This window comes from Engraulis encrasicolus, chromosome 22, assembly GCF_034702125.1.
Source record: "Engraulis encrasicolus isolate BLACKSEA-1 chromosome 22, IST_EnEncr_1.0, whole genome shotgun sequence".
NCBI lineage: Eukaryota > Metazoa > Chordata > Actinopteri > Clupeiformes > Engraulidae > Engraulis > Engraulis encrasicolus.
The window spans coordinates 32,505,228-32,525,499 of NC_085878.1; the positions used below are offsets into that span (position 1 = coordinate 32,505,228).

Sequence of the window (20,272 nt, forward strand, 5' to 3'; positions counted from 1 at the left end):
AATACCAGTTCTGGTGACCGGCTGAAATCCAAAATCCCCAAATCCCCATGGTCTCATCATATTATGCAGGATGGCTATCTCAGGAAAGGAACATGATGCCACATGACACATGTTGACAGAGGGGGTCTGTAATGCCACCGAGCTGATGGCTGCTGTCCATCACTGTGTGCTTTGCTGTAGTACACCTCAAGCTTAAGTTCACCTCTGGTTACAATTCACCTCACTGATAACTCTACAGCTTTATGATGACCGACTGTGTGGCTTCTGACACCAATGATTATTTTATTATGGGTCCATATAAGACATTCACTACTGCAGGCTCCGCAAGACATGAGGAAATGAACAATGGGCTTTTTGATTTATATACATGGGTTCTAAATTTCTAAGTTTGTTTTCTCCCGACTGCGCGAAACAGCTGTCGGTCAAAAAAATAGCTCACGTGGTTGGCTACCAGTGCCTTGCCCCTCCTCAACACTGTGTTTACAAAAAAAAAAACATCTATACCTAGCACTGAGAATTATGGCAAACATTCAAGTGGACACTCGCAGCCACCAAAAAACAATAAGGAACGAAAATCACTGGCAGAGACAAGCGTCATGGATAGTCAGAGTATGTTTAATAAAAATAATTAAACCTCAATTTCCTCTATAGAACTTCATAGAAAGTAATTCAATAAATTACAAATGACTTCTTAAGACGTTTTTTTCTTCCACTACATAAAGCATTATTTTGACTACATAGACCACAATTTGCAAATATTGCAACTGTCCAAGAACATAAACAGGCAAAAGAAGACTTGGAAAAAAAATGACTTTAAAGGATATCTGTAAGCATAAAGCGAAAAAAAGAAATCAAATGAAATGAAAATAAAAAAGGCAATAGTCTAGGTCATCCTGCTGTCTAATCAGTATAAATGAAAAGTGAATTAACTTTCAGTATGTAGTGTAGTTTCTCGCCTTATGTCTGTGTGTTGGTCGTAAGTTCCCTGTCAAAATTTGCAGGACATGACAAAATGTCTGCATCTTACCAGTTCAGCACTTTGCAATGTGTGAGTCATTGAAAGACATTAACATTACATACTACCTGAAATATCATATTAATAAAATAATAATAATAATAAAAAACAACATAAAAAGTATTTTCAACCTTCAGTCGCACTCATCACTTGTGTCCATTATGTACTGTGACAAGTAGTCTCTTATTTCCTCAAAGATCTGAACACCTCGCTGGTTCTCCCAAAGTGGGGGCTCAGAGGGAAAACCTGACAGAACCAAACGAAAAAACAAAAACACCATTCTGAAGGTAGCACATATAGAGGAAGCAGCAATGACTGGACACTAGCTACAAATGGCAAACCAAACAAATTAACAAACAAAAAATAAACAACAATCAGACATGGTGGCTGCTTCTTGGATTTACGAATGTCAAAGCCTGCGTGCTGGGCCGGGTCGGGTCTCAACAGGTATTGTGGGGGTTTTGTCGGTGTAGGAGAGTCGCAAAGCCAATGCTTTGTACCTGTACTGTATATGCACTGGGGGTACAGGCCACTCCTTTTTTCATTCACACCCCAACGTTCCCCCGCTTTACTCTTAGAGTCATTACATACATAAGCCTACAAGTCTGTACATAATTCTACTGTAGGATCCTGATGCCCACCCCTTAGAAAGATCATAGACGTCATATACTTCTTTAGTGGTTGCCTTCTGTCAATGGTTGACAGACTTATAAAAAGGTACCATGTAAACAAACTAGATTTGTTTACGAGAAAGAGGCGAGGGAGAGGGGGAGAGGCTGCCTTGACGACAGCAAAAAATAAAATAAAATAAAAAATAAAAATTTGAACCTTTTTTGTGGTGCCACCCTTCTCAGGAAATTTACAGTGCTCTTCCCAGAGCACATGTACCATGTTTCGCTGTGCAACCCTAACAGTCCAAAGCTCAACAAAGTGTGTGTGCGGTTTCTGAACAGTGATATAGTTTAGTTATACTACAGATGTCCTCAACAAAGGCCAAGTAGCATTTTCCAGTGTGTATGTATGCATGTCCCCACAAAGGTCACGTGACAGATGACATTACAAAAAAATGAGGCCAGAGTACAGAAACGAGAGCAGTTCATTAATTTCCCCCTCCCCATTTCATGTCATTCTTTTGTTTCAGTGTTCAGCAATGATGTATACTCCCCTTCAACTCTGAGGTATGACATAAGGGCACTTCTATATCCATCTTGCTGCGGTTGTCAGAAGAGGACCGGGTGGCGACGACATGCATTGTTTCAGGGGGAGACGAGCGGGGAAGACGAACACAAGCGAGCTACACACCAGGCCAAATAACAACAGTGTCCATCTTCCAGACCATCACCACCACCACCACCACCACAAAAGACAGTTTCCATGTTAATCATTATGCTCAACAAAGCAAAGTCTGGTTGAAAACCGAGCTATAAATAAGTCTGTTGCTGCTTTGACCAACACCGTGTCACTTAACACAACCTCACTTCAACCTGACTCAAGGAACTGGCTTTGTTTAATGTAATGCAGTCAATACTGACGCTATTGGTGTGGTGTCCAGGACAGGTTCGACCTTTTAAAGGATCTGTTACTTCCACATTACAGTTTGCAGCAGGCTAACAAACACAAGCAAAAGTTAATGTCAATCACAACACCCTCTCAATAAATGTAAAAAAAGAATAAAACTAGGCAACATTGTTTCTATGCTAAGAGGAAACTGTATTGACAACTGCATACTGAATGCAGCCAACCTAATAGAACATCAGACTGAAGGTACTCAAGCATGCTTTCAAGGTCAAACGACTTTAGCTTAGAGTGCCTCAGATCCCTATACATAACGAAGGCCAGAGCTTCAAGTTCATAGATACGACACATTACATTTTACGCTCTCACAACCAGAAGTGTGTCAACTTCAGAAAGTAAAAACCCTGCCACGTATTTCATTCAACCATCTTCCGAACAAGCACACGCATTCATCAGACAGTTAGATCTACTAAACAAAATGATATCAACTAAAAAAATAAAACCCGTGTTATGTGAGCAGGCATTGAGAAAACACCTGGCACGTTTTTTTTCCACTTTTTCCGAATGCACACTTAACTAAAAATAAAAATAATAAAAAATCACCAAGACAAGAGATGCCGTTTCTACTTGTGGAAGAATTGAGGACTGTGAAACACCACAGGCCCTCTGTGTCCTCATTGAGCTGGACAAGACAGGATGGAAGCTCACAAGGTCACCTTGTGAAGGAACAGAAGACATGTAGTACTTTATATCCAACCAGGCAGCCACAGACGACGACACGTTCGCATGTACACACGTCAAGCACTCATGTGAAAATGAAACTCCATGGGCAGACTGAGGTCTGTCACAGGTTGAAGGGTTGAGGCATTGAAAGGGGAAGGGGAGTGGGGCGGGGAATGGATCCTGAACGGGGGTTGAGGAACTTGTCGAGTGCCCTGAAATCTAAATCTACATTATTATGTCCCCTGGATTTGACCTTCAGCCTCCTTTTGCTGCCCTTGGCCACTTGGAAGTGGCCACAAAACCATACGTCCCAACTCCTCCCACGAAGGGCAAGGAACAGTGTTAGAGTTGTGCAACTAAAATAAAAGGCAGACTTGATAGACCTGATAGGAGATGTTGGGGAGAGGAGAGAGAGAGAGGAGAGAGAGAGGGAGAGGGAGAGAGAGTGAGAGACATCAACGTCTCTGTGCTCGATCAAGTTTATGAAGACATAAGTGAAGTGGAGTCAGTGGCAAGTGTGTGGGCGGTTTAGTTCGGGTGGGAGGATGCAAGAGACTTGTGATCAATGTATAGAGCAAGGCAAGCTCCCAAGGCTACTTGATATTTTTGTCAATGAAAAGAGAGGAAGATGTTTCCGTTTTTTTTCCCTCTTCCCCCTTCTGTTGTTTTCAACAGTATGAGAGAAAAGGGGGCGGGGGAGGTGAGCAGAAACATCTGACGAATGACTGTTGGCTTTAGAGAGAGAGCGTGAGAGGGATAGAAAGTGTAGGTGAGAAAGGCATATAAGCTAAGACAGAGGGCGATAGAAAGAGAGAAGAGAGGGAATGAATTGAGTGTGGCGGATGTGTGGTGGGTGAGAGGGGGGATGTGGGCTGAAGGAGAGTCTACAGCTTCAGTGACATTCATTAGCTGCCCGAGTTATTGCTGACGTTTTTTTGTTTCCAAAGTATGTTCTGCGCAGTAGAAGTGTCAAGGATCCTGGAAAAGTATTTACAAATGAAACCAAAAAAATAGTTCCTCAAGTCCACCATTCCCCACACACACAAAATATATTAATAGTACAGCTCGGTGTGAGCAATTATGCATTTCCTCTTTTTTTTAATAAAATTAAATCCCAACAGAATTAGAACAATAATGCCTTTTTGTTGATTTTTTTTTCTTGCTCGTTGCAATTGTACATCATTGTGTAATACAAGTTCACAAAGTCCATAAATCTACTAAGGTTCGACATGCAAAATGTCTTTTCAAAACAAGATTGTACCTAAACAAACGCTGAAATTGAATTTCAGTTTTTTTTTTCACCGAATCTTGGTTCTCTCAGGCTTTCTGTCTTTTTTTATTACACAACACTTTCTCTCGATTTGATGATATTTACAAAAAAGGAGGGGAAGGAGGGGGAAAAAAAACTCACAATGTAAGTGCAGGGTAACTCATAATATAGGTGTGTATATATGTGTGTACATTTCTAAGGGATATATAAATATATATGTGTATGTATATATATTTATAAAGGCTCAGTCCTCGTCGCTGGAGTCAGAATCCTCAGATGAGGAGGACGAGCTCCCGGAGGATGAGGAGGAAGAGTCCGCCTTCCCCGAGCCCTCCGCACTGTTCTCCTTCTGCTCCCCGGCCTCCTCCTCCTCCTCCGCCTCCTCCTCGGCCCCGTCTTCCGACCGGGAGCTGGGAGGAACGGGCAACGGCGTAGGCTTTGCGTTGGAGGAGGAGGAGGAGGAGGGTGGTGGCGTGGAGGCAGAGGCTGCGGCAGCAGGGCTGGTTTTGGAGGTGGAGGTGGTGGTGGTGGAGGTGGCAGCAGTAGTGGGGTCAGTGTTTGCCGAGCTCTGGCTGGTGGGCGTGATGGAGGGGAGGTTAAGGCCTGGGGCGAGGAGCATCCCTGGGTACAGCATGCTGGACAGCAGCAGCGGGTTGAGGGCCAGCGGGTGGCTGGCAGCGGCAGCAGCGGCGGCGGCGGCGCTCAGAGGGCTGGAGGCGGAAGAGGTGCCGGGGGCAGTGGAGGTGGTAGAGGAGCTGGTGGCGGTGGCGTTGGAGTTCGAGCTCTCCGAGACTGCAGCCTCTGTCCTTTCTGTTTTGACGTCTGCCGACGACGACAACGCCGACGAGGCTGCTTCCCCTGCTGCAGAGTTCTTGCTCTTGCTGCTCTTGCGTGGCGTCGTCGTCGTCTCTTCCGTTCCCACAGACGCCATGGCTGCCGCCGCCGCTGCAGCAGCCGCCATGCCAGCGCTGTCGGGCATCTTGCCCAACAGCCCGCTCATGCCCAGCAGGTTGGGCAGCCCCGCCATGCCCGAGAGCATCATGGGAAACATGGCGGCCATGTTGGCGGGGTCGGTGGGCAGGCCCATGAGGCCGGCGGTGAGCTGTAGCGACTGCAGGCTCTGCAGGTTCTGTGTGAGGTGCTGCTGGAGCAGCTGCAGGCTAGGCAGGTCCAGGCCCGACAGGAGCCCGTTGGCCAGCAAGGGGTTGAGGCCCATGGCCGCTGCTGCTGCTGCCGCGCTGGTCCCTGCTGCTGCGTTGGCTGCGGACGCTGCCGCCGCCGCCTTGGCCAGCGCGTTCTTGGGCCGCCGTCCCCTGCGGCTTACCTCCTCCGGGACGATGGGGCCAGTCAGGATGCGGTCGAACATGCTCTCTGGCAGGTAGCCCTGTGGAGACGGGGGAGAAAATTATTACATTTTTATTAGGATAATGTGCCTAGTAAAGTTTTCGAACACGTTCTCTGGCAGGTAGCCCTGTGGAGAGGGGAGACGGGGAGAGAGAGAGAGAGAGAGCGCAGGTAGGGCCAAAATGATTTTTAATAAGCTAATGTGGCTGATAAAGTTTTCATGTAGGTCATCTGATCTGATGGCCTGAGGTCATTTTAAAAGAGTAGAGATTATGTATTCAGTACTTCAAGGACCAGCAGTATTTATTTTTTTTCCCCCCTTAAATCCGAAGGCATGCCTTATTTTGGAAGTAGGTGTGGCATAATGTGACTTCTGCTGTGTTCCGTGTAGGACGGGGCTTAGCCAAAGGCGAATTTATTTAACACTTGGACATATAGACAATTACAAAAGTACACAAAGGCAAGTCTACGTACCGACTGCTTGACCACGTCCGCCCACTCGGGCGGAACCCCGTACTCTGGGTTCTCCTGCAGGAACCGGCACAGATCCTTCAGCGGAGGGGCAAAGGCACCGCCAATCTGTACAGAGAACAAATCACATGTTAGAGAACAAATGCAATCATCATGGGTCACACAACACATTCGGACAAGAACACAAAAGATCATTATTTATATTGAAGGCCTCGAATGCAGGGCCCCATTATAAATTAGCTGCTACCAGAATTGCAATGACCAAGTTATAATGTATTACTAAATGCCCTGTGCACCGTCATAGTGGAGTAGTACTATGGTAGTAATTAAAGATTTTTTTTACTGACTATTTAAATCAAATATGGCAGGTAGCAGGCTTCACTTAGGTTTCTTGATTAATGTTGAGGGTGCTGGCTCAAATAAAATACTTGGAATCAAAGAGAAGGGGGTCGCACCTTGCATCGATTTCTTTATTTTTGTTCACACTGCACACTGAGGAAGGCACACGCCGAAATGCGTCTGCATCAAACCGTTGTCTTTATTTTTGTGCACAATGTGCGCCCCCTTCTCTTTGATTTTTGCGGACTATTACAATGTTCCAGTGGTGGAACAGTGTGTGTTAAGGCACTAAAGAAAAAATAATTAGTATAGACTGGTGTACCTTGCGTGCATTTCTCCGGTTGATGATCTGCACTCTCTCCTCTCCCGTCAGACTGTTGACATCGATCTTGTTGGGGTTTCGGCAGCGATGCCTCTTCTGTTTGGGCCGGCCCTCTGCTGCCGGACTCTGGAACAGCGTCTTATTCGCCCCCTGCGGACAAAAACAAACAAATCATAATCCCTCAAAACAAAAAAAAAGGAAGAAATGATTTTGTGTCAAAACGTTGTGCCATTTTTCATCAAATAAATCACAGCAAATGAGCTTCTGTGGTGTGTGTGGATATTTCCTCTTTTTTCCTTATGCCTTCCTTTACATCCCGCACCCGCAAAAATTGGGATGTGCGTGCACCTTATGCTTTTACAATGTGGCTGACTCCACATTATATTTTTAACATCACAAAAATCACATCATTCATATTTTTCCGCCATGCTGAAGATGCTGGTCATACAAAAACCACCACTAATGACATCATGATGGCATGATAAAGAAAAAAAGAGGAAGTAAGAGAAAGGAAACTAAGGAGGAGGAGGAGGAGGAGCAGCAGGAGGAGGAAGGGGTGGGGAGGCACTCACAGGGATGTAGGCCCCTACGTCTGCCACAAAGCCCGGGTGCTGCTTGAGCCACAGCTCCAGGTCCTTCCTCTTGGGGGCGTCCTCGCCCGCCAGCCGCGTGCCGTCCTTCAGGTTGATGACGGACACGCGGCTCTCGGCATCCTGGGGGCTGTGGGCCAGGGGGTTGTAGGCCTGCTGACCGGGGGTCGCAGCCGGGGAAGCAGCGGCAGAAGCAGCAGCGACATGGGCAGCACCCACCCAGCCTGGGGGGACCTGGGGGGAGCGCAAGGGGAGGACAGGGGAGAAGGGGAAAGGGGAAAGGAGAAATCACATTTGGGAAGAGGAGGTGGGGGTAGGGAGGGATACAGACATATACGCACCGTGAGCACAAAGGTGAGAGGGATTCTCGGAGAGAATGATGGCAAAGGGATGTATGAAGTACAACTAGAAGTACAAGTAGAAGTACTGTTACAGGCAGGGCTCTAAATGGAAAATGTTTACAGATGTACTGTACGTACACAACACTAGTAGTATGATGTAGACATAGATGCAACTAGTTATCATCATACGGTTACCGTTGTAATAACAGTATTTCTACTTCATACATGTCTGCTAGGTGGGTGAGGGTGGGGGGGCGGCAAGGTGGTTGGGATGCTCTGAGGACGCGAAACATGAGGACAAGAGAAGAGAGTAGAGAGAGAGGAGAGAGAGTAGAGTAGAGAGGAGAGAGAGAGAGAGAGAGAGTAGAGAGAGAGAGAGAGAGAGTAGAGAGAGAGAGAGAGAGAGAGAGAGAGAGAGAGAGAAGAGAGAGAGAGAGAGTAGAGAGAGGAGAGAGAGAGTAGAGAGAGTAGAGAGAGTAGAGAGAGAGAGAGAGAGAGAGAGAGAGAGAGTAGAGAGAGTAGAGAGAGAGAGACTAGAGAGAGGAGAGAGAGAGACAGAGAGAGAGGAGAGAGAGAGAGAGAAGAGAGAGGAGAGAGAGAGGAGAGAGAGAGGAGAGAGAGTAGAGAGAGTAGAGAGAGGAGAGAGAGAGAGGAGAGAGGGTTCTTACCCGTTGTTCAGGCGCCGCTGGCGGGCGTCCGGCCCGGTTGAGGAAGAGCAGGTCCATGCCCTCCACGTTCTTCCTGCGGCCACGGCGACGCTTCACCACCGGGGGGCCGTCCAGCACGCCGTTAAGCCTCATCTGCCCTGCCAGAGCTGAAGGGGGGGGGGAGGAGACGTCACGAGTTAGTTAGAACTTACTCTAATACACAGGGCAGCTGACAGAGCAGGACACACGGGTATGTTGTCCTGGGCTCAGGGAGCAAGGGGGCCCAGAATGGGTCCACATTACATCGTATGTATTGGAGTGGCTTATCCCGTGCCCAAACAATGCTATCAGCAGCCCTGCTGTACAATCATATCATTATTGTACCTAATCATTACATCCAGTACACTTATATCTTTGTTAACTAATCATGTCTGTGCTCCTTTACACACATCCACAGACATTTCATATATTTGTCTGTGCTGTACGCCATCTTGACCAGGACTCCCTGGAAGATTGAAACTTCCTAAGAAAATAAAGGTCAAGTTTGCACGACATAATAGTAACCGTGATGTCTTTTGTATATGCACTCCCACCACCGACACTACCCTGACATTATGGGAGATATTAGAAACAAAGTTTTTGATGCCACCTTGTGGTCACTGAAGGGAATGGTTCAATATCAAGACCTACCCTACCGGGCACTTCATGGCATTAAAATAACTAATAAATATAATCATGACAGCTTATTTGCAGACCCTTGCAACGACCATCAAAGGAGATAAGCAATTGCAGGTGTTGCAAGGTTCGTTTGCAATCACTTTCCAATCAGTTTGACACCCTGTGTGAGCATGATTGAGTTTTGGAAAGTCGGACAAGATTTCTAACCACCATGCAACATTGCCAGTCCAGAATGAATTGATGTCTGTCTGCGGATGTAGACGTTGCTTTAAGTCAAATGTGCCTACTATGACACCATTCCACTAGTAGCACAGCGTGCACTATAGGGCTACCCAGGGCCAGATTATCCATAAGGGCCAGGGGCACCGACCATTTACAGTTAAGTAAGGGGGCACCTGCGAGGTATTAGTGCCCGGGGGGCACCACAAGGTCTTAATACGGTCCTGGGGCTACCTATAGCATGTAAACCCTAAAGCTATGTGTGTGCAGGTGCTACGTACCGTGCTGGTAGGCAGCGGCAGCGCTGGAGGTCTTGGTGAAATCTGTGAGGCTGGTATCGGAGGCGCTCTGGAGCTCCTGCAGGCGGGCCAGGTACTGCTGCTGGGCCAGGGGGCCCTCCTCTGCCCCCTCCAGGGGCCTCTTCAGAGGCAGGCCCCCGGACTTCTGGAAGGTCAGCTTCAGGCCTCCCTCCTGCTGCAGCAGAAGAAGGATGATGGGAAGGGGATGGAATGGTCAGTTAACTTATTATGTGTAAACAAAACAGACAAACAAAACATAAACATTCACAAACATCTCTCTCTCTCTCTCTCTCTCTCTCTCTCTCTCTGTCAAACACACATGCACACACACACACTGTTCTTCAAACACACATCTACTCCTCTCTCTAGCACGCACACACACACGTACACTGCATATCCATCTCTCCACCTCTACTGTATAGTATGCAGTCTCACACACGCAAATAGTACATCTATACATCTCCCACACACACACACACACACACACACACACACACACACGCGCAGACACACATGTACAACAGACTGGGTCACACACAAAACGCTCTCTATGCCTTGCTATACTGTAGATATACAGAAATAAAGGGGGCAGAAAATAGAACAGAAAAAGTAGGGAGGAGAACCAAACCCAACAAGGGAGCGACCAGAGGAGAGGAGAGGAGAGGAGAGGAGAGGAGAGGAGAGGAGAGGAGAGGAGGGGAGAGGAGAGGAGAGGAGGGGAGGGGAGCTGATGAGAGGAGAGGAGAGGAGAGGAGTGGAGAGGAGAGGAGAGGACAGGAGAGGAGAGGAGAGGAGTGTGGGTGAACAACACCACACTACCAACACCAGGCAGAACTGGGCCAAGCACCCAACAAGTGGTGCGGTGCCACTCTCTGCGGCCTGTATTGTTAACTTTATATTTAGCCTTCCTTTAGCTTTCAACTCTGCCCTTCTTAATTAAGATACTAACAACAGCGCTTGGCTTTCAGGAGAGTAGGAGAGCTGCTCCACAGCATTACAGCAGAGAGTTTTTAAAAATAAAATCATGATGGGAGAGTAGAGAAGAGCACAGCAGCGGCAATAAATCAGGCTAATGTACGTGGGAGGTCTCCAATTTCTGCCTTCCTGATGGCGCAGAGAGGGGTAAAAGTAAGCCGAGTGATAAACTGCGAAATCTGCATCAAATTAAAATGTTTGTCCTGCCTTGATGAGGGAAAAGGGCTGTGGTTTACGCACGCACGCACGCACCCACACACACACACACACACACACACACACACACACACACACAGAGAAGGGAGTGTCAGCGCGAGCTGGGTGGGTCTCTAATCTGGTGGCTTTGTGAGGTTAGGGCGCTAACAGCAAGGGGTTTCCCTAACCACCACAGCAGGGGCCAGGGCAGGGGGCCAGGGCACAGCCGGGGGCTTCACACCCAGAAGCCAACTTAGCAAAGCAGGGAGGGCACATGAACACACAGGGTATTCCAGCCTTGCTAATGTGAATAACACCCATTTTTCGCTGATTTCACCAAAGGACTGTAACTAGTTCTATGTGTAATTAATAATTGGATACTCCGTGGTGAAATCCCGTTACAAATGGGCGGTACACTCACTAGCAAGGCTAGAACGGTTCACTTTGAGAAAACCCCACTGTGGGTGTAGCCAACAGGAAGCTAACAGGCTAACTGTCTGCATGGGTAGCCACGTGGCGTTAGCTTTTTAGGGCTTTACTGTATTAGCAACAATGAAGGCAATCAGCTGTTTGTAGAAAACAAAAAAAACACCACAACAAAACACTGTTGCTGGCAGAGCTTTTGTTAGAAAGCCCATAGTGAGCACATTAAGCCGTAAACGCTGAGAGAGAGAAAGGGGGGAGAGAAAAAGTGAGAGAGAGAGAGAGAGAGAGAGAGAGAGAGAGAGAGAGAGAGAGAGAGAGAGAGAGAGAGAGAGAGAGAGAGAGAGAGAGAGGGAGAGAGGGAGAGAGAAACAAGGAAGGATACGGTAGACTAGAAAGACAGAAAAGAGGCACAGAGCTAGAGAAATCGAAAGGCAAGAAAGAGAGGGTACAGTGTTAGAGACGAGAGAGAACTATAAAGAGCGATGGAGAGAGTAAGAGAGAGGGACCGAGAAAGAGAGCAAGAGAAACATTATGTGCGCAACTGTGGGACTTGAAGCTGGGCCGGGCTACTGCTGCGTGGCCAGGAGGTGCGGTGCGGTGCGTCCAACGCAGCACGGTGTGTGTGTGTGTGCGTGCGCGTGCATGGTGTGTGTGTGCATGAGGGTGTGTGTGTGCGTGTGGTGTGTGCGTGCATGAGTGTGTGTCTTATTTCTTTAACCCTGTGTGAGTGTTAGTGTGTGTGTGTGTGTGTGTGTGTGTGTGTGTGTGTGTGTGTGTGTGTGTGTATCGCTGCTTGGTGCTCAGATTTATGTGCCTGCGGAGGCTGTTTACTGTAAACGGGTGGATAGGAGGCAACCAGGAGGAGGTGCAGAGCAGAGCAGAGACAGGGGTGGAGCTATAGGGAGGGCGAGCAGGGCACTTACCCCTGGGCCCAGGGCCCACCCGTATTGCTGGTGGGGGCCCTATTGAGCTTGGAAAGCTGTATAGGGGGCCCTATAAGTGTCTTGCCCTGGGGCCTTGTGTACAATTGTTCTGCTGCTGAGCAGAGCCTCTCATAAATTACAGCACTGTCAGCACAGCAGCCGTTTGCTCAGGAGAATCAACGGAGAGAAAAAACAAAAAACAAAACACACACACACACAGTCAAAAAAGTGAAAAAAAGAGGGGAGATGGGTGGGGGTGGGGTAAAACGAAAAAAAAAGGAGTGCTGAACACTGCAGTTAGCAGCCAGGTCCTGAGGGAGAGGAGAGCAGCTCTGGCGAAGCACTGGGAGAGGGCAGCGGCGGAGGAGGAGGAGGAGGAGGCAACAGCAGAGGAGGTTGCTGGTTCTTAGCCGGATGGTGGAGGGGCGGAGGGGGAAGAACTGGGGATGGGATGGGATTGGGGATGAGATGGGATGGGGAGGGGGGAGGTGATTGGTTGGGTTGGTTTAGAGAGCCGAAGTCACGCACCTCCTGGTCATAGGCCCGTGGGACCAAAGCAGTGATCTCTAAAAATATTGGACCGAAAATCTACAGAGAATATCTTTATATTTTTATATACAAAATAGATGCCAGAAATCAGTCCTTAGGTCACATGGGCCTGACCAGAACGGGCAAGACATAGGCTCTCTATTGGATGGGAATGGGGTGGTTATGGGGAGGGAGGTTGGGGTTTTGGGGTGGGGTAAGGGATGGGATGAGGTTGGATGGGGTAAGGGATGGATGGAGATGGGGAGGTTGAGATGAACATACGTTATTGACTTTGACTGAGAACTCCTTGTCTGGAACATGCTTGGTCACCTTTGACCCTTGTGGGGAGGCGGCAGCGGCGTCCTCGGAGGCCAGGAGGCTGCTGCTGCTGCTGCTGGTGGTGGCTGCTGCAGATGCAGCGTGGGCGCCCGCCGTCGCCACCTGGTGGTTGTCCATGAGCTTGGTGGTGTAGAAGGAGGCCACGGCGGAGCCCGGCTCGTAGGAGCGCCGCGTACCGGGCCACTTGCCCTTCAGCACCAGCTGGCAGATGCTGTCCAGGCGGTTGATCATCACGCGATCCTGTGGACAAGATGGGAAGACAACACGTCAATACAACATATGAGGAGAGCAGGTGAAGACAACACATAAGGACAGCACGTCAAGACAACACATAAGGACAGCACGTCAAGACAACATACATGTGTACAGGGAACAAATCAAGAAATAAAGGAATGAGGAGGGAACAAATATTGTATGATAATGGGAACATTATTGCAAGTTGTGTTGAATGTACAGTCTTGCGTGTACAGTTTGCGGAGAAGAGAATGCCAACATGTCAAGAAATGCAGGAATGAGGGGAGAGAAGCAGACTATTGCAGGTGTATTATTCTGTGTTTTCCTTTTGGATTTTTTGTGCAATTGTTATGGAGAGGATTCTTGAGGAAAGGAGAATAATTTTGTCTGTGCATAAATGTGTCAACTGCTCGCAAGACTGCGTTCTATTGTTGGTCACACTGTTCTGGAGATAAGAGAACATGTGCTGAGAGAGAACTTGAAGAGAGAGAGGAAAAGACAGAATATCGCAGGCTTAAGGGAATATGTACCATTTCCTTTTTTGGCGTCTCCGTTTTGGGATTGTCAGTGGAGATATGTCAAAGCAGGACCTAAATAATCTAAATGTCTAGCACATTTTTGGGCCAACCCATTTGTGGATACATGTGCAGCACAGAGCCCCAGAAGGATTGATGTTAAGACAGACAGAAAGATCTCTTTACAGGGAAAGGGTTTCAGTTGGGCAGTTGCTGTGTGTTTGTGTGTGCCTACTTTTTAGCGCTTCCAAGAATATTTTCCAATAAGTATGCAAAAATGTACAGAGTGTGTGTGTGTATGTGCGCGGCACATGTCAATCCCGGGTTAGGAAAGTAAAAAACCTGCCACAAATAATTATTCGGCACAAATTATTGAGCACTCAAGGCAAGTACACCCGCTACTTAATGGAGTCACATGTGTTGCAAGGAAACCGTGGCAGGGTTTTAATGCTTTCTGAACCCAGAATTGACACCTTTGGGCCCACGTTGAGTTTGTATATTGTAGTGTAGTGTGGTATAGTATAGTGTGGTATACTACAGTGAATTGTAGCATGGTAAAGTGTGGATTGTGTCCTTCCTACCTTTGGCCAGTAGGAGGCAGCGAGCATGTAGCCTCCTCCCTGGAAGGGGTTGGGGGGGTGTGCCAGGCCGTTCTCTATTACGTTGCTCTCCAGCGTCTCGTCCTGAGTGGTGCTGTGTGACGCCACACTGTCCTCGTCAAAGCCCTTCACAATGGCCACGGCCGACGCTGAAATACACACACACACAAACGCACGCACGCACACAAACACACGTGCACACAAACACACGCGCACACACAGGCAGGCAGACACACACACAAAGTCGTTAACACCTCCTACACACACATCCGTCCTTCGCACAAAGGCTCTTAACACTTATTTGGTGTAATTATCTCAGCCACCCAGGCCGCCTGTGTTTTAGCGGTTTCCAAATGGGAGCAGAGTGGACCAGCGTCACGCTCTGCAGAGACCTGGTTCAGTGACCGCTTATTTGGCTAACAAAAGCTGCTAAAACCCCCTTACAAAACACATTACTTAGCGAGGTTAAAGGCCTCACACTGTTTGCATGAATACGGTTTAGTAAATATCGTCTTAATTGCTTCAGAAAACACTGGGGATTGCTTCAGAAACCTCTGAGATGGATTTAAAAAAATGCTCGGCAGCCTCGGCAAATCAGTGTAAATCAGTTCATTGCCATGTTTTTCAGGGTCACAAGAGTGCTGTTGGTAAGAAAAAGACCAAGGACATTTGATGCCTGGTAGACTGAATAATGAATTGGTGTCTAACAGCAACTGAATGGGTTATAAAAAACGAAGTTAATGGACCGCTGAAAAATTTAAACTAATGTTACCTGCTGGTTTGATTTTTTCATTATATTAAGTGTGTCTTGTCCCTTCAGAGACATGAAAAGGCAGTAATATGACTGAACTCACATTAACGTCTGCTTACGGAGCACCTTCAATCAATCTTCAACCAATCTTATTTATATAGCACACTATCAAACAAAACTGCCATTCAATATACTAGAGAAGAGAGAAAGAAAAAGAAAAAAAGATTTTGTATTATATATAGTAGATAACTAAACCATCACCAAAGGCAGATGAAAAAAGCTGGTTCCAGCATTTGGCAGCATAGGCCTTGTAGACTCACCATTTTTCTGTCCGTCCTCAGCATCACTGCCGCTGTCTGAGGAAGATGAGGATGAAGATGAGGAAGATGATGATCCTGAGGAGCAAGAGGAAGAGGATGAGGAACTGGAGCCTGAGCCCGAACGGGAGGAAGAGGAGGAAGAGGAGGAGGAAGAGGAGGACGAACGAGACGAGGAGCTCGATGACGATCCTCCGTCCGAGTCAGAGTCGGATCCAGATGGCTGCCGCGGCGGCTTGTTCTTGCTGCGCTCCGACCGGCTCTTCTTGGACTTCTTCTGCTTGCGTCCGGCAGCGGCAGGGGGGTTGGGGGTCAGTGGCTTGGTGCGGGCCGCCTCGCCGTCTTTACCCACCACGGGCTTGACCTCACCGTCCTCCGGCTGCTCTTTCTTGGGAGTGGCGGGTGCAGTGGTAGGGGCAAGGGCGGTGCCAACCTCTCCTGCAGCAGCAGCAACAGCAACAGCAGTTGCGGTGGGCTTGACCTCCGGCTTAGCCTCCTCACCCCCGATACTAGCCATCTCCGCCGGCTCCTCCTTCACCATAGCTGTGTCCTCCTCTTCTTTCTTCACCAGAGCCACTGCGGGAGCAGGCGATGTTGCAACAGAGGAAATGGTGGCTGCAGCAGCAGTAGCAGCAGCAGCTCCGGTGGTGGCAGAGGCGGACGCAGGCGGTGTGGCAGCGGCTGCCTGTTGGAGGTGCGTGGGCAGCTGCGGCGTCGGGGTGCGCGACTGCACCTGCGCCAGGGCGTGCGAGTGCGCGGCCGAGGGGGTCGCCCCCTGGTGGCCGGGGTGCTGAGGCAGCGGCAGGCCCTTGTTCTGGCTGTAGTTGCGCTGCGCGGCCATGAAGCTGAGCTCGGGATCGCGCAGGATGTGGTAGTCGGTGCGGCTGACGCCATGCTTGGCGGCGCCCAGGAGCAGGTCGCGGTCGTGCAGGCCCGCCTCCCACCACACGGGCAGGTCCTGGCCCGACTGGCACAGTGCCAGGCGCTCGTACAGCTGGGGGTGGCGCAGCACCTGCTCCCTCACCTGGCGGAGCAGCTCCACGCGGTACAGGGTGCGAGAGGCGCGCTCCTCCGTGATGGGCTGGATGGACAGGGACGGGTCCACCGCATCTGAGGCAGGAAAAAAAACGAAGACATGGTGGAAGTTAACAAGGGAGCGTCTTGGAGTACCATGAAAATTGCCATACAAAACTGATATAATAATGATGATAAAATAATAATGATAATAATAATATAATTATTATTATTATTAGTAGTAGTAGTAGTAATAAGTGAGACTACCATTTCAATAGTCTGAGAAATAAATATGTCGGGACCACACAGAGGGTCAGCAAAGAATAGCTTACAGAAAGTGCTAAGCATAATAATATTCTGGAAATGTTTGTGTTAGACTCAAAATGAGAGGTGGTATTGAAATGGGGATGGGAAAAGGGGGACATGGAGGTTTTTTTCCCCATTATGATATTGTGTAATGGATACATTTCAAGTCATTTTCACTGACTAAACAATGATTGATGATGGTGTAATGCCTTGGTCTCGCCATAGTGGGCATCTCACATATCGAAGCTGTCTAGTCCATGATTAGATCATAAGATGGAGACGAGAACAAAATGAAGAAGCAGTGAATAGATGGCCATCAGAGTCATACCTGCAAATATTTCTTTTTGAATGGTTCCAACCACGTGTGTGGTGTGTGTGGTGTGTGTGTGTGTGTGATGGAGAGAAAGCGTGAGGGAGAGGGAGAGAGAGAGGAAGAGGGAGAGAGAGAGGAAGAGGGAGAGAGAGAGGGAGGGAGAGGGAGAGAGAGGGAGAGGAAGAGGGAGAGAGAGGGGGAGGGAGGGAGAGAGAGGGAGAGAGAGAGAGAGAGGGAGAAAGACAAAGAGAGCGAGAGATGGGAGAGAGAGGGAGAGAGATGGACGGGGGAGTAATCTTTACCGGATTCTTTGGGCGGTAGCCGGCAGACTCTGCGGCACATGGTGGTGAAGGCGCACAGGTACTTCTGCAGACTCTCGTCCGTCTTCTTGTGCAGCCGAGCCATGGCCCGGAACTTGGTCCAGTCGAAACGGCCGAGGTCCGGATCGAACACCACGCCGAAAGTGGACACCACGCGGTAGAAATCTGCCTCCTCTCTCCTCGTCCACCTGGAAGAAGAGTTTCAGACGGTTTAACACAGGCCCATAGACAACAGTCATTAAAGCGTAACCCCAAAAGGCTTGGACCCACATATCAGAAAATACCATAACTTGTGCTCATTCTGACTTCTATTTCACTGTGACGGACTGCAGTGTTACAAGATGTTCTAGGGAAGGCATTGTTTAATGGCCTCTGTGGTGCAACAAATGACAGAGTGTGTGAGGCAAGATCAGCTACACTTCAGTTTTGTATATCAAACCCAAAAGTAAATGCTTTACAGAGGAGTGTAAGGTACAGTGTGGAGTGGGCAGCAAGTCTATGTCAACTTAAGGCAGGGACAGAACCAACCCAAAGGCAGTGCGTAGTGCTGGAACATACAGCATGACGGAAAAAAGTTGTACCGTGCAACACAGTGGATCTCCTGCTGTTCAAAGCAACAAGGCTACTGAAAATGTTGTGCATTCTCTAGTTTGATCTTGTGCTTTTGCGACTGCAATAAACCAAGGCCAAGCTGATGTACTTTCCACACATTTTTCAGCACATTCTGAGTGAAACCAATATATCTCACGACAGTGTCCCTTTCTGGAAAATATTTTACAGCCCAAAGTACAAGACCATATGTGACATGTGACATATACTGCATTTGATTTAATAATGCAAGGCTGTGGCTGTCAGATAGGTGCTGATATGTAATGAAAAATGAGGGGGGGGGGGGGGGGAGATCAAATCTTTTGCTGAGATGTTAAATGTTTCAGCAGACACTCTGAGCTGAGGTTCCCTGCTGCGGTGAGCCCGGTGGAGGCGGGACGGGACAGGACAGGACAGCTCTGCTTTCATGGAAAAGGAAGTTTCAAGATGAACACTTGGCTATGGCAGGTAGGTAAGAGCTTCTCCTGTTCCTCTAAGGGGTGTAGCCTCCATGACGATAAGATGCTAATTAATTATTTTCGATACTTAAGAATGCCCCACGATGCTATATAATATGATTGTTTTTGACTTGTTTCCAATTACTTTTACCACTTCTATTATGTTATGGAGCTAGGGCATTGGGCAGGGGCCAATGATTCGATTATTTCCGATACTTAAAAATGCGATACAATGCAATTCCATTCAATCGTCAGATTGTATTGCGATATATCGATACATTTCGATTATTATTTGCTCCTCTCCTCCGCTGAATAATGTGGTGATGGGGAAAGGATAGCCTTGTGTCTTTGTCCAGGTTACAGAGGAAATATGAGGCACTCAAGGTTACAATTTTTTACTTTTTATTTCGGCTAAAAGATGAGCACCAAGGAAAAAAGGTGAAGACCCAGAAGCACTGATCTGATTTCCTGCTTGTTTTTGAGCCTTGTGTCTTTATTGCAACATCAAGCCAACTTCCTGCTATAAGGTTTACAATGGTTCATGAACTAGCGCTGAAAATCAATTAAAAGTTTTAAACTTTCTGTTCTCGGGCCCAGATAGTCATGTTCACCTTGCCAGTGCTCAACTAAAAAGCAGACGCTGGAATTAACTGTGTAAATGGTTCATTTGCACAATAATGTGCAATACAGATGGTAAGTCACTGAATATTTACAAATGTACCGGTGCCAGGAGTTTATGAAAAGAAGTGGAAAACAAGACAGGGGAGTGAATAGAGATGAGCAAAGGAGACTGAGTATTTCGTTCAGGCTGTGCAGGTGTAATATCTTTGCTACTTCCAACCGACTGGAGTTCTCAGGAGGCCTAACCTTATAAAACAAACATCATACTGTATTCCTGTCTAAGAGCCTACCTCAATGTGTTGACACTGACGCAGGTTATCCGAAATAGCTTAACTGCAAATACTCATGACAAGACTGAATCTGTATCTGTAGATATCTGTGTTTGTAAAGGAGCACAGATATATGTCTGGCAGTGGTAAAAAAAAAAATTAATCAGCTTCCCCATCTCATGCTGTGCTTACATGAGGAAAAAAAAGACGACTAAGGCTGTCTGTAGATATTGAAGAATCCGCCTACATTTCCTTGCCGAGATGGATTCAGTACAACCAGTTTTTTTAAATTCCCCATTGATGTTAAATCATTGAGAGATTAAACTTGAGCAGCCTTCGGCAGCGTGAACAAACTCTGAGTGCCAATCTTCCAATAAGCCTCAGCAGACATCATCTTAGATGTAGGAATCAGATGGTTGTTTAAGTGTGTGAATGATGTGTGATGATTTGGCTGTTGCATACAAGCCCCAAGCCATTAGGGAGTCCTCAATTCATTATGAGTCCAGAACATCTAACACATATGGAATAAGGCCATATTTACCCATGCTTTTGCCACCAAGCCCTCTTAAATGCTTTGCCAAAATCAGAGGCAGTGCTAGCAAATACAGGAGACACTGCTGTGACTACAATATCACCAAGAGAAGCTTAAGACTAGGGGTGTAAATCACAGCTTCCATGAAGAGTCAATATCGATTTCTTAAGGCAGCGATAAGATTATTTTTGATACTTAAGAAGGCTCCATGATACAAAATGATACAAATGCTCCAAGATACGAAAAGCAGCTAAGGCCTTGGTCCAGGGCCAGCGA

The 20,272-nt window shown here is 47.7% G+C and overlaps 1 protein-coding gene across 8 annotated transcripts in view; it reads right to left on the reverse strand.

The window, feature by feature from the left end:
* Nucleotides 1-593: 593 nt before the first annotated feature.
* The window catches only part of chd9 (chromodomain helicase DNA binding protein 9), a 147,844-nt gene continuing 128,165 nt past the window's right edge, over nucleotides 594-20,272 (reverse strand). For 5 of the 8 annotated variants that reach the window (XM_063188402.1, XM_063188399.1, XM_063188400.1 and 2 more), the window contains 10 exons: nucleotides 17,511-17,716; nucleotides 15,579-16,685; nucleotides 14,490-14,656; nucleotides 13,103-13,399; nucleotides 9,756-9,948; nucleotides 8,599-8,744; nucleotides 7,572-7,823; nucleotides 7,000-7,149; nucleotides 6,342-6,446; nucleotides 594-5,907 (listed from right to left, as the gene is read on the reverse strand). In XM_063188402.1, the coding sequence (XP_063044472.1) occupies nucleotides 4,768-5,907; nucleotides 6,342-6,446; nucleotides 7,000-7,149; nucleotides 7,572-7,823; nucleotides 8,599-8,744; nucleotides 9,756-9,948; nucleotides 13,103-13,399; nucleotides 14,490-14,656; nucleotides 15,579-16,685; nucleotides 17,511-17,716 (3,763 nt within the window). In that variant the 3' untranslated portion in view covers nucleotides 594-4,767. The remainder of the gene's footprint in view (nucleotides 5,908-6,341; nucleotides 6,447-6,999; nucleotides 7,150-7,571; nucleotides 7,824-8,598; nucleotides 8,745-9,755; nucleotides 9,949-13,102; nucleotides 13,400-14,489; nucleotides 14,657-15,578; nucleotides 16,686-17,510; nucleotides 17,717-20,272) is intronic. The other 3 variants (XM_063188405.1, XM_063188404.1, XM_063188403.1) reach the window with 3 other exon arrangements.